The sequence below is a fragment of the Pelodiscus sinensis genome, chromosome 9 (genome assembly GCF_052426305.1).
Source record: "Pelodiscus sinensis isolate ZL-2025 chromosome 9, ASM5242630v1, whole genome shotgun sequence".
NCBI lineage: Eukaryota > Metazoa > Chordata > Testudines > Trionychidae > Pelodiscus > Pelodiscus sinensis.
In genome coordinates this window covers 25,660,567-25,673,857 of record NC_143060.1, presented here as the reverse complement: position 1 = coordinate 25,673,857, position 13,291 = coordinate 25,660,567, and the positions used below count along the sequence as shown (strand labels likewise).

Sequence of the window (13,291 nt, the reverse complement as noted above, 5' to 3'; positions counted from 1 at the left end):
CCATTGGACTTGGAGATGCAAACTGTTTTCACTGATGAGTGTTTTTTACCTTAGAACTTGCCTACCTGATGATGTGCTAGATCCTGAATTTGATGTCCTTGAAAGCCTAGACTTTTTCCTTTTTTAAAAAAAATAGAGGCACATTGATGAAGGTAAATAAAGAGTATTGGGAGAGAAAGGGTCTGGAAGAATTTTACTCTGAACATTGTGTCTGGTTGTATTAACTCTATGACTGTATTAACTCTATGAAAGTATGAGTACATTTTTAACGAATAAAACAAGAGTTATGAAAAATGTAAAACCATTTTGTTGAGCAGTAAATTAGGAGAGCTTCTTTATTAAAGGCATATTGTGTAAGTGCCTTTCTAAAAGGAAAGAGCATTCCTTGCAGTATCTTTGGTGGATGCTTTACATGTCAGTATATTGTATCAATGTAAATACAGTCCTGAATCCTTACAATTCCACTTACCTTTCAGGTATTTTTCTGCCTGGCAGGCTGAGTCCCTTGAACAGTGAATTAGTGTAAATGAAGATACCAGTCTTCATCCACAATATCTAACATTTCAAGATTCCAGGATTGCTTGTTGATTTTTTAGACATTGCATGAGATTGGCCTTCCCTTAAAGATAGATTCTGGGGGCCTAAGAAAGCACTTCTAAAAGACAGAAGCCTCAATTTTCAAAGAGAGCTATTGTTTTGTGGTGCCCTCTTGAGACTCTTTCGAAAGTACCCTCTGAAAATCAGGCCTTGATCAGGCCTCTTGGGTTAAGCACTCACAGATTGAGCCACCCAAAGTTTTCAACTGTATTAATGTCAGTGAAAGCAGAATAATACCATCAAGACATGTATCCCGTCTTTCACCATAAGCTAGGGTCATTGCTGGCATCCATATGGTTACTGAGCATAAATATTCTATTAGTCATACACAATGTGTAACTGCACTAGGGAGAGTAATGCCCTGTGCTGATGGGCAAGAATGGAAGAATGCAATTTACAGTCCATTGTCTCCTCTCACAAGCAGCTGTGCCATTCAGAGAGAAAATAGAATTTTGTAAATGTCATCATTGTAAGGAACCAGCATACTTCTACCACGCCATTCAGCTTTGATTTTAGACCAGTTAAGTGAATGGAATTTATTGGGAACAAATTTGGTCCACAATCTTTTTCTGAGCATTAAGCTTTAGAATGCAGACTAAGGCCCTGATGCTGCAAACACTCAAGCATTTGTATTGTTTTAGACACAAGAACCTAATGGGGCTACTCACATGTGAATTTCCTTGCATACATAGAGTATGCAGAATTAAGACCTAAGGAACTAAGAGTCTGGATTCACAGGAGAGTTAGCCTGACAACTAGGGATGTGAACAACTAGTCAACTATCTGATAAGCAAATAGGGTTACTAGGTAGCCCCCCCCCCAAAATACCGGACACACTTGATCGTAGGCGGGAGGGGAAGGGACCGGCCAGGAGGGGGGCTGGGCTGGCCGGGAGGTGGGGCTGGTGGGGGGGAGGGTCGGGGACCACGGGGCTGGCCGGGAGGAAGGGGGGCGGAAGACAGGGCTGGCGGGAGGCGGGTGGGGGCCGCGGGGCTGCCCAGGAGGAAGGGGGGGTGGGAAGTAGAGCCGGGGGGATCAGGGCCCGGGGGGCGGCTGGCTGGGAGGAGGGGGGACGGAGGAAGGGGGGCGGGAAGCAGAGCTGGTGGGAGAGGGGGTGCAGCCACTGGCCGCAGCCAGAGTCCAACAGGCCGCGTCCCCGGCAAGCACTCCCTGTAGTTGCTAGTAGAAGCTGGGCAGGTGTGGGGGGAGTGTCTGGGAGCCACTCCCCCCACCCGGCTTCTGCATGCAACCAGAGGCTCCAGCTGGGAGGCGGGACTGCAATTGGCGCTGGGAGCCTCTGGTTGTGTGCAGAAGCCGGGCGGGGGGAGTAGCTGGGAGTCCCAGCCACTTCCCCTGCCCCACCCGTCTTTGCACGCAACCACAGGACTGCCAGCGACAATCACGGCCCCGCCTCCCAGTCGCTCCCCTGCTCCCTCCAAGCTTCTGTCCAGCGCCCAGCTGGAAATTCAGAAAATACCAGACATTGCACATGTCCGGTATTTTCTGAATTTTTCTACCGGATAGAGGGCGCAAATACCAGACTGTCCGGTAGAAAACCGGACACCTGGCAACCCTATAAGCAAATACTTATCTGATAGTCGACACACTAGTTGACTAGTCGTTTCCTCCCCACTTGCCGCCTTTATCAGAAAGAGGCAGTAAGGGTGGGAGGGGAGAGAAAGGAGGTGGTTCAAAGTAGCTCCACATGGTGCTTCCGCTTTGAAATGCCCTGTGGAGCTCGGGTCCCTAGCTGGCTCTGGTCTGCACGCGGCATTTCAAAGTGTCAGTGCCATGTGGCGATGCTGCTTTGAAACGCCAATGGGAGCACAGGGCCAAGAGCCCTGGGGCTGATGCTATACTTCAAAGGCGCATAGTAATAGAGATGTAGCCGTGTTAGTCTGGTCTAGCTGAAACAAAAAACAGGACTATGTAGCACTTTAAAGACTAACAAGATGGTTTATTAGGTGATGAGCTTTCGTGGGCCAGACCCACTTCCTCAGATCAAATTGTGGAAGAAAATAGGCATGACCATATATACCAAAGGCGCCCTTATGAACTAATCGAATAGTCGATGAAAATGACTATTCGATTAACCAAGTAATTGAAATTTTACATCCCCGCTGACCACTGCAATGTCTTTTAGACCCCTAGAAAATCATTGGAAGAACAATGGGATCCACAAGGCCTAAAACTCAGAGCCACAAGGTGTGGCTGTCTACAGAATTAGGCAGTAGCCGAATTAGGCAGAATTAGGTTTTTGCTGTTCTCAGGTTTAAATTTTGGGATTTAGATGTTTAAGTACCTCTCTGGATCTGGGTCTTGAGATTTGACATTATCAAGTGGGTTTCACAATGGCATTAATTGAAGTTATTACTAATATTTCTCATGACTAGTTGACATCAGAAATGGGAAGTCGGGCAATAGAATTATTATAAAAATTCAAAATTTTGTTAAAGATCACAATTAAAATGAATTCTGGATTAAATGACATGTTGGGTTAAATAGCACAAGTAACCTTTTTAGCTGTAAAACACTGGAAAACAAATGCCTTTACGTATGGTGTTGCGTAAACTTGGGGATGAGATGAGCTGTTTTGAACATCGATACTGCTTATATAAGGTATTTCAGCAGAGAGTGAGGAGAGCGCAAGTAAAATTTTACATGTGTAGTTTACTTGTAGTCTTGGGAAAAGACTTTTGAGAAGACAGTCACAAATCTTGCGTACTGTATTTTTATGTATTCATTTTTTCCCATTTGTATGAAAAATAGGTTAGCACATGTGTATATAATTGTATTTTACTGGATCAGATAGATGTGGGAATTTGTAGTATAGTAAAATATATATATATAAAGTATTGTGTACAAAGCTGTATTTTTCTTCATGAAAAAATGAGTAATATATTCTAAAATATTGTAATGCTTTAGAGAGTAGTAGGCTGTGTTTTAGATAACACAAGAACAGGCTGCTTTGGGATTTTGACTGTCCCTTTAGTGTAAGACTGGTTGAGCCTTAGGTAATCAAGATGCTGGCAGAATAAGAAGAAGCAAAGAGAGACCAGGAAAATTATCAGAACTGCTCTTTTGGAAAATTTCTACTGATGGTAATAGACAATTAAATAATTTCTAAGGAACGCTGCAGTCACACCATACCATTTTACGACACGATAGGGTTGCCAGATGTCCAGTTTTCTACTCAAATGCCTGGTCGAAAAGGGACCTTGGCGGCTCTGGTCAGCACTGCGAACCAGGTTGTCAAAAGTCTGGTTGGCAGCACAGTGGGGCTAAGGAATGCTCCCTGCCTGCTGCCAGCATGACTCCCAGAAGCAGCAGCATGTCTCCCCTCTGGCTCATACGTGCCCTCACCCCAGGTGCCAGCTCTGCAGCTCACATTGGCTGGGAACCTTGGCCAGTGGAAGCTGTGGGAGCAGCACTGGCCAGCAGAGACACCTGGCTGCACCTCTGCATAAGAGCTGGAGGGGGGCATGCTGCTGCTGCTTCTGGGATCTGTTTAAGGTAAGTGCTGCCCAGAGTCAGCATCCCAGAACTCCTCCTCCCTAACCTACTTCCCCAGCACTAATCTCTCTCCAACCCTCCAAACACTTCGATCTCAGCCTGGAGCACCCTCCTGCACCTGAACCCCTCGTTCCCAGCTCCACCCGAGAGTCTGCATCTCCAGCCAGAGCCCTCACACCCCTATGCCCCAGCCCAGAGCCCTGGCCCACACTCTCAATCCCTTATTTCTGGCCCCACCCTGGAACCTGCAGCCTCAGATCAGAGCCTGTATCCCTTTCCACACCCAAATGCCCACCTGATGCCAGAGCCCCCTCCCATACTCCAAAGCCCTTAGCTTCGCTCTCCGCACCTAGCTTGGGGCCCTCTCCTGCACCCAAAACCCCTCATCCATGACCCCACCCCAGAGCCCACAGCCCCAGCTGGAACCCTTGCCCTTCTCATATTCCAACCTACTGCCTCTACTCAGAGCCCCTTCCCACACACTCTGAACACCTCATTTCTGGTCCCACCCCAGGGCTTGCACTCCCAGCCGGAACCCTCACCTCCTCCTGCATCCTTGAAGAATTGTCATTTTTGGTTTCTTTCTAATAACACATTCCCTCTTCCAAACCCTCTGGGGTTTATTATGAACAAAACCACAACTTCAGCAGCAGATTTTCAGCTTAATTTGAAACCTGGATTAATCTGCAAAATATCAGGTATCAAATGTTTTTTTTAATTGGGATTGGGGTAAGAGAGTTTCAAAAAAGCATTTTATTTCAAATTAACACTTGTAATTATATTCTTAGTAAGTAGTTTTAGGAATAAATAACTACAAGCCCCAAAGGAATTAAACAGCATTGAACGTTTTCTCTCTTACTAAGCATGGATCTAGAAGAAACAAATTGGGAAGAGTGCCTTGTTTTAAATAACTGCAGAAATAAGCCATATATTGAGTCTTAAAATATTACTCTACTTTCTTTATTTTTGCCATATGTATTGTATAACAAAACGTATGCTCATAAGACCTCTTTGATTTTTTTAATAAACACCCAATAACAATGAAAAACGATTGTGCTCTATGCAATGTAAGAGGAAGACAGATTATTATATGAATGTTGTGGCTTTGTGAATGCTTCTGTGTAGCAAGGAATATCTGGTTATAGTTACTGGTATAATTTATATCACAGCTGATGATTATTTCTGTTGCTGTCATTCTCAACCCCATTTATCAGCCTAGATACAGTTATGCTTTTGTTATAAAACATGCCACTTTAATAGGGTTGACATTCTCTGGTGTGAGGCTTGCTGACGACCATGCACTTATTTCTCATGCACTGCACCCACTGATGTCTTTGGAGGACTTCGTTGTCACAGCAAGGCCTGCTGGGCCAGGCAGAGTAAAGGAGTGTAATTGGGCAGGATGGATTGCCAGATGGATTAGCAAAAACCTTTAAAAAAACAACAACAAAAGTTGTGCATGTTCTTATTGAGCAGAGCATTCGGCAAGAAACATTTTTAACATTTTAAGTTAGGCAGTATAAATGCTAACTATTTCAAATAGTAAGATAGAATGTTTCACTCAGTTTACACTGGTATAAATGGCTACAGAATATGTAGGGCCATGGAAAATCAGAGCCATTTAAGTTTCCTTCCTGCCTGCTGGGCAACTTGACTGGCCTGGAGTCTCTAAGCTTGCCTCATCTCCTATGAGCACCTATGCAAGCGAAGGGCAAACTGAGCTGACTGTATGATATGGCTCCGATAAAAGTTATTGCATGGGGTAAGACCCTGGAGTGAGGATAATTTGGTTAGCCTCCATAGAGATTCTGCGGTTGTATGGGAGCTGCAGTCATGGCTCCAGATCATTAACTTTCTTGAAGGGTGACCCAATGGTTAGGACACTTGTCTCTTATTCAGGAGACACGGGTTCAGTTATATGTTCTGCCACAGACCCTTTATGACTTTGGGCAGATCAGACTCTCTCACATTCGTAGCTGTAAAATGGCGTATCATCATTTCCCTACCTCATAGGAGTGTTGTGAGGATGAAGCTTGTAGGTACTATAGTAATGGTGCTGTCTAAATAAGTACCTATGAATGATAGATAGATACCCAAAGCTCTGACCTCTGCTGCAATCAGAGCAGACCAAATTAAGTGATGAAATGCTGGTATTGTTCCTAAGAACAAATTTACTTGAATGGGTTACACTGGGCATCTTGGAAGGATGTTTCTGAAGGGCTGCTGCCAAAATAATATAGTTAATATTTTTACCATGATCTGTTTTTTATAATATCTTATTTTAAATGCAGGTGAACCAAGGAAATTTGACCCAAAGTTCAGAGGACCTATTCACAACAGGTAAATATCTTCATTTAGTATGTTAAACTCTGATTAGTTTTACTGTGAATAGAGAATTAAGAATGCCATTAATGGAGTCATGATGTTTGATTTGGCTCATATATTTTTCCTTTTACCAGGAGAAAGTGCTAGAGTTTATTCTTGCTATAATTACAAAGTACCAATTGCTGGGGGAATGAGTGAGTGTACTCTGTACTCTGACAACTTCCAAAATCCATCCCATATCCTTCATTGTACAATACCTTCCTTATAATTTTAGTGTGACTACTCCTGTAGCAAGTTACTACTTGGTATGAATTAGGCACACAACCATTGCACTGATACCAGGGCCTGATCTTGGCAGCTCTTACTTACATGAATATTATATAGGCACATGAGTAGTCCCATTGAAGTTGGAGGGCCTACTTAGGAAAGCAAGGATTCCACAATCAGAACCCAAATGTTCCAATCTAATCATACGGTTGGTGTTATCCACTTATTTATAACATACTACAAACGTGCAGTTACCATGACAATCTCTGCCACACCAAGTATTTATGCTATTCTACTTGTAAATTTTATTTCAGCTTTTTAAAGAAACCTCTGTGTAAGCTCAGTGAATTTTATAATGCTCTGGGGAGAAATGCAATCCAGAGACTTGATCTTTTTCCTGATGTCTTAAAAGCCTTTTGCTTTTAAATTAAATTAGAATTTATGGAGTTTCACTTTTTCCTAATATTTATTTTTTTCAGAATAAACAAAGCAGCAAATGGGAGGACAGATTCTCCTTGGCATTTTTTTCTTCTGTTCATGTTTGTCTTTTGACAGTAATTCCCTATATCAAAGAACCAGCTCTGTACATTCCAAATTCTTCATGTATTTTTTTCAGTTTCTAGCTGTAAAAAGGGTGGATTCCAGTGGCCACATCGGTATTACTATTGGCTGAAACTGTTCTCTACCCCAAATCGTCCCCTTGTGCTCTCACACATTCACTCTGGGCTGGTGGTTAGAAAACTAGCTTAACACTTGGAAGACCCAAGCTCAGTTCCTTGCTCTTTCACCTGTTTGTTCTAGGACAAGTCAGTGAGCCATTCTGTGCCTCAATTCCCTGCCATAATATAGGCATAATAGCACTTCCCCATCTCAGAGAGCAGTTGTGAGGATAAATATATTCAAGACTTTGAAGTGCTCAGATAATGCTCTGATGGGCACCATATAAGTATCTCGGCTAGAAAGATAATGTACATAATAGGAAAATGATAGAAAACAAAATGTTTACGTTACAGAAAAAGCCCTCTGATATTTCCCTCTTGAAGGGGGTGTAAGAGGTAAGTATGGAGCTGGACCTAACAATCTACACCAAAGTTCCAAGCTAATGCAATCCAGCTAGTGGCTCCAGTGAACCTGGTGATTCCCAAGAGAAATTCCCTACAGTCACCAGCAGTAAAGAGACATTGTTTGTGGAATTTGTTTCTGGCCCAGGGATTTTGGAAGTTTTTTACTTTCTGTAGGAGAGCAACACAGGAGGTGTAAACGTACCTTTTGCCTATATCAGGGGTTCCCAAACTTTTTGTCATGGGTACCAGTAAATCCATTCATGAGCTATTGGAGGACTGGTAACATTCATTTGCATATTTGCATATTCATTAAGCAAATGATGAATATTCAAATAAGTTGTTTCTGGTCCTCCCAAAGACCCCAGTGCCAGCGTTAGCAAAGCTTTTGATACAGTCACCCACAATATTCTTGCCAGCAACTTAAGGGAATATGGATTGGATAAATGGACTGTAAGATGGATAGAAAGCTGGCTAGATCAGGGTTTCCCAAACTTTTTTACTTTAGTTGGAACCCTTTTTTTTCAGTACTGTTTTTTGCAGCCCAAAAATATAAATGCATATAAAAAAAGAATGAAAAATGAATACATTTTCAGTGTTTCACCTGGCTGCATCCTCCACTCAGCCTGGGCCGGGGCTTGGGGGACCCAGCGCCGCATGGGCACTCCAGGAGTGGGGAGCAGGAGCAGATTGGGAGTAGGGTATCTGGCTAGGAGGGAGGGTGCAAGGAGGGGTAGGGTTGCCAGGTGTCCGGTTTTGTACCGGACAGTCCGGTATTTGAGGATTTTGTTTGGGAAACAAATTGAGAAATTACCAGACATATAAAATGTCCGGTATTTTCTAATTAGGTAAGTTTTATTATAATTAGGTGTATCAGTCCTTTGCTGGGAACTGCCTGGCTGGTAGATGTGCTTATGCTGCCTGAGTGTGTCTACCTGCCAGACAGTTCGTAACTACTCGAGGGAGGGTATGGGGGGTGGGGAGGGGACAAAATGGAATCCCCAGCCAGACTCACTCGTCTGCCAGGGTCTGTGGGGACTGCATGTGCCCGGGTCAGTCCCGCTCCACATCCCGCTTCTCCTCCCAATCACCCCTGTCCAGCCCTGCTTCCGGTGGCCAGTTCCCCCTCCCCCCATCTCCCCCGGTCAGCCCTGCTCCCCTGACAAGTCTCCCCTGTGACTAGCCCCACTTCCCCCGTCCATCCCTGCTTCTGGCAGCTGGTTCTTCCCTCCTCTTCTTCCTGATCTCCCCCGGCCAACCTCCCCCTCCCCCCCAGCCCAGCCCTGGTTCCGCCACCTGCCCTCCCCGATCTCCGCGGGACAGCCCTGCAGCCTCCAACCCTGCTTCTGCCGCCCATCTGCCTGCGTGGATCTCTGCAGGACAGCCCTCTTATCCCTAGCCCTGCTTCTGTTGCCCGCTCGCCTGCCTGCCCAGATCTCCGCAGGAAAGCCTCGCTGCTCCCAACCCTGCTTCTGCTGGCTCCGCCCGCCCAGATCTCTGCCGGACAGCCTCACTACCCAAACCCTGCTTCTGCCAGCCAGCCGCCCGCCTGCCCTGATCTCCGCAGGACAGCCCTGCTGCCCCCAATCCTGCTTCCCGGCGGCCAGTTCCCCCCCGCCACCTCCTCCCAGCCTGCTCTGCTCTGCCCCACTCTGCCCCGCTCTGCTCCCGTCCCAGCAGCCACCAGGCATGCTGAGACCCGGTATTTTTTTCCCGCGGCCCAGTAACTGGGCCGCGGCCCATAGTTTGGGAAATGCTGGCCTCTATGAACAAGAATTCTAAAAACGTGTGGTAGGCAAATCTGGTCTTCATTTGTACACACTTGGCTACAGAATGTGTAAAGCTGTATTTGAATAGTGGGTGGGAACAAATGCATTTCTAGTAAATTCTGATAAACAGACCGGACTGGTCGTAATTTCATAGGTTATCTGTGTAGTGATAGGAGAACAAAGCTGTGTTTTGTTTTGCATATGGGAGGTACCAGAGACTCCCAGCTGCCAAGTTGTTCTTGGCAATATCTGAAGGTGTAGTTGCAAAAATAGTCATAATAGTGGCCTATCTTGTGTTGGCTGCCACAGAAGCTGATAACTCACAGAAAGAGAGAACTGTAGATTATTTTATACATATCACTGCATCCCCCTTAATTAGTCACCTGAACATCAGTTTGCAACCCTTACTCCTTCTAAATTCTCAGTTGGACAAAAGGATCTGCAGATGTGGAGCTCCACTGAGAACTGGGGCAAAGGAGCCTCTTTAAAACAGAGGCCCAGGAAGGTTTCTTCTTCTAATACTCCATGGCTACATCTACATTGGCATCCCTTTCCGGAAAAGGGATGCTAATGAGACGGGTCGCAATTGCAAATTCCGCGGGGGATTTAAATATCCCCCGCGGCATTTCCATTTACATGGCTGCCGCTTTTTTCCGGCTTGGGGATAAGCTGGAGAAAAGCGCCAGTCTAGACATGATTCTCCAGAAAATAAGCCCTTTTCCGGAGGATCTCTTATTCCTACTTGAAAGCTGGAAAAAAGTGGCAGCCATGTAAATGCAAATGCCGCGGGGGATATTTAAATCCCCCGCGGAATTTGCAATTGCGAAGTCTACATTAGCATCCCTTTTCCGGAAAGGGGTGCCAATGTAGACACAGCCCATGTGTGATTGTGCTCTGCAAATAATGGTGCAAAATTGGCGTTCATTGTGTTTCAATGATTCCGTATAAAATGTACTTCATTCACAATACAAAGATTTTGTTTTGAGTCTAACTGCTAGGGGTACAACAGATTTGCAGACATGATAGTCCCATCATGGTCTGTGAAATCTGGTCTCCAACAGCCCAGCTCTGAAGGCATAATGGAAAGCAGCAGCTCCTGGCAGGGGGCCAACATCTGAAAGCAGTGTTGCTCCTAACAGCAGTACAGAAGTAAGGCTGGCATGGTATGGAATTGCCACCCTCCTGTGCCATTGCTGGTGGCAGCGCTCCTTTCAGAGGTTGGTGCCGAACCAGAAGCCACTGTTCTCCGGCTGCCCAGCTTTGGGCATCACTGCCACTAGGCGTGGCACATGAGTAAGAGTGGCAAAACTGGTATGTCGCTATAATAAGCTTATGCTCCTCTTTTGGTTTGGAGCCCCTAGTTTGTGAAATGCTGCAGAGAAATCACTCATTTTTTGTGGGCTGGTCACAGCATAAATAGCTGCAAAATTTATGTCATGACCAACCCACCAAAAATGTGAGATTTCTTTACAATTTAAATAGACCCCAGCTAGTTGCCAGTTCTGTAAATGTTACCTGGCATCTGAAAGTCATTCTGAATCCTAAGTATATTGTAGTTCATCATCATCATTATCATCAATACAGGGTAGGCTGACCTGGGAAGTGCCTGTTTTCTGTTGCATACTTTCCTGGGAAGTGGATAGAAGTGCAATCAGAAGTAGCTACTGATAGAACCAGCAGTAACTCTCCTCTGCACCTACTCTCCTACCCACATCTTGTTATCATGTGGAGTTTAGGACACAGGTGTGACAACAGTGGAAAGGAGGCAATGAAAATCAAGGCTTCCAAAGAACGCAGTTGTGAGGGCGGAGAATGTAGGTTGAAGAGAAATGTGGTTGCTTCACTGACCTGGATCCATTCCTTTTACAAGCCACGCTCAGTACCTCTGTATTGAGATGCTTGTTTTACCATTCCATGGCTTTATCTTCAGGAGAGCAGAATGTGGCACAGGGACTGAGGTAGATTTTTCTGCCATGAGTTCATTAGCTGGGATGATCCCTGGGTTTCCATTTCTTTTTGCCCTTTTAAAAGGAGTAATGTGATTTCACATACTTAAAATGTTAAGTGTCAGTGGGTGAATGGAATGGTAAAGTAGCTTAAGGACAAGTCTAGACTATACAATTATTTTGACCTAAGTTACACTGATATGCAGCCACCACAGTAATCAAACTGCTTTTGCATGGCCACAGTATGCTCCATGTGTCAATGGTGCATATCCTCACCATGAGCGTTTGCACCAGTTCAGCGTGAGGCATTGTGGGATGACTTCTGAAAGGCACCAACAACCCATGTAAACGTACACTGACACTATGTTGACCTTACTACATCAACCTACGTCAGGGGTGGGCAATAATTTTTGGTGGAGGGGGGCCACTCCGAGATTTTGGTAAGTGGTCAAGGAACACACTTTTCTGTGGAGGGGTGCAGAGTTTAGGTTGAAGGTTGGGTGAAGAAGGGTGCATGGGGTCAGGGACTGGAGTGCAGGAGACAGTGTGGGGTCTGAAAGGGTGTTTGGGTGGAGGAGGGGTTTGTGATCTGGGTCAGGGGAATTGGGGTGTATGGTCAGGGAGGGAGTGTGGGTGCAGGAGAGGATTCTGGCCTCAGGTAGGGGTGTAGGAGGAGGTACAGGATCTGGGAGGGAGTTGTCACCTGGGGCAGAGGGTTTGGATGGTGATCTAGGGGAGGGAGTTGAAGTGCCAGAGGCAGGCACTGTCTGGGAGTAGTTTACCTAAGGGTATGTCTACACTACCCTGCTAGTTCGAACTAGCGGGGTAATGTATGCATACCGAACTTGCTAATGAAGCCCGGGATTTGAATTTCCCGGGCTTCATTAGCCTAAAGCCGGCGCCGCCATTTTTAAATGCCGGCTAGTGCGAACCCCGTGCCGCGCGGTTACACGCGGCATGGGGTTCGCACTAGCCGGCATTTAAAAATGGCGGCGCCGGCTTTATGCTAATGAAGCCCGGGAAATTCAAATCCCGGGCTTCATTAGCAAGTTCGGTATGCATACATTACCCCGCTAGTTCGAACTAGCAGGGTAGTGTAGACATACCCTAAGTGTCTCCAGCGGGCAAGCTGGACTCCGCAGCCACAGCCTACTTGAAAATACAGGCTGCTCCCTCCATGTGCCTCTCAACTGCAGCTGCCCCAGTCTCTCAGGCCAATCTCTCAGCTCTAATTAGCTGGCTGTATCCAGCCAATAGGCGCTTAGAGATTGGCTGAGGTCAGTTCTTATTGACCGGTTGTTTCTGACCTATAGGAGCTGAGGATTGGGCTTGAGGAGGGGAGATCGCACGAAGCCTCCCCCTCCCTGCAGAGTAGAGAAACGCAGGGACCAAGTTTTAAACCACAGCAGCTGCATGTGCCTGAGGGTCCTGGCAGAGTGGCCCGGATCCTATGGCTTAGCAGGCCAGATCTGGCCCCTGAGCCATATTTTGCCCAGCCCTGACCTATGTGCTGCACCTCTTGCAGAAGTGGAGTTATTGAGTCTGTAGTGGATGAAGTGCATCAGTGGGAGCTGCATTTTCGTGTACACATTGAGCCCTGGTCTACAGTAGGGGGATAAGTTCTAATTATGATACGCAATTTCAGCTATGTTAATTGCATAGCTTGAGTTGAAGTATCTTAACTCGAATTTTGGCACCATCCACACTATGGGAAGTCAAAGGGAGCACACTCTCTCTTCAACTTCCCTTAGTCCTCATGGAAGCAGGACTACCAGCACCAATGGCAATGCCCTCTCAGCTCAAATTAGTGTGT

General features: G+C 45.9%; 1 protein-coding gene across 3 annotated transcripts in view; it reads left to right on the top strand.

The window, feature by feature from the left end:
• SLC44A5 (solute carrier family 44 member 5) overlaps positions 1-13,291 on the top strand; it is a 234,804-nt gene that overhangs the window by 131,815 nt on the left and 89,698 nt on the right. For all 3 annotated transcript variants that reach the window (XM_006130408.5, XM_075936275.2, XM_006130407.5), the window contains exon 2: positions 6,402-6,450. In XM_006130408.5, the coding sequence (XP_006130470.1) occupies positions 6,402-6,450 (49 nt within the window). The remainder of the gene's footprint in view (positions 1-6,401; positions 6,451-13,291) is intronic.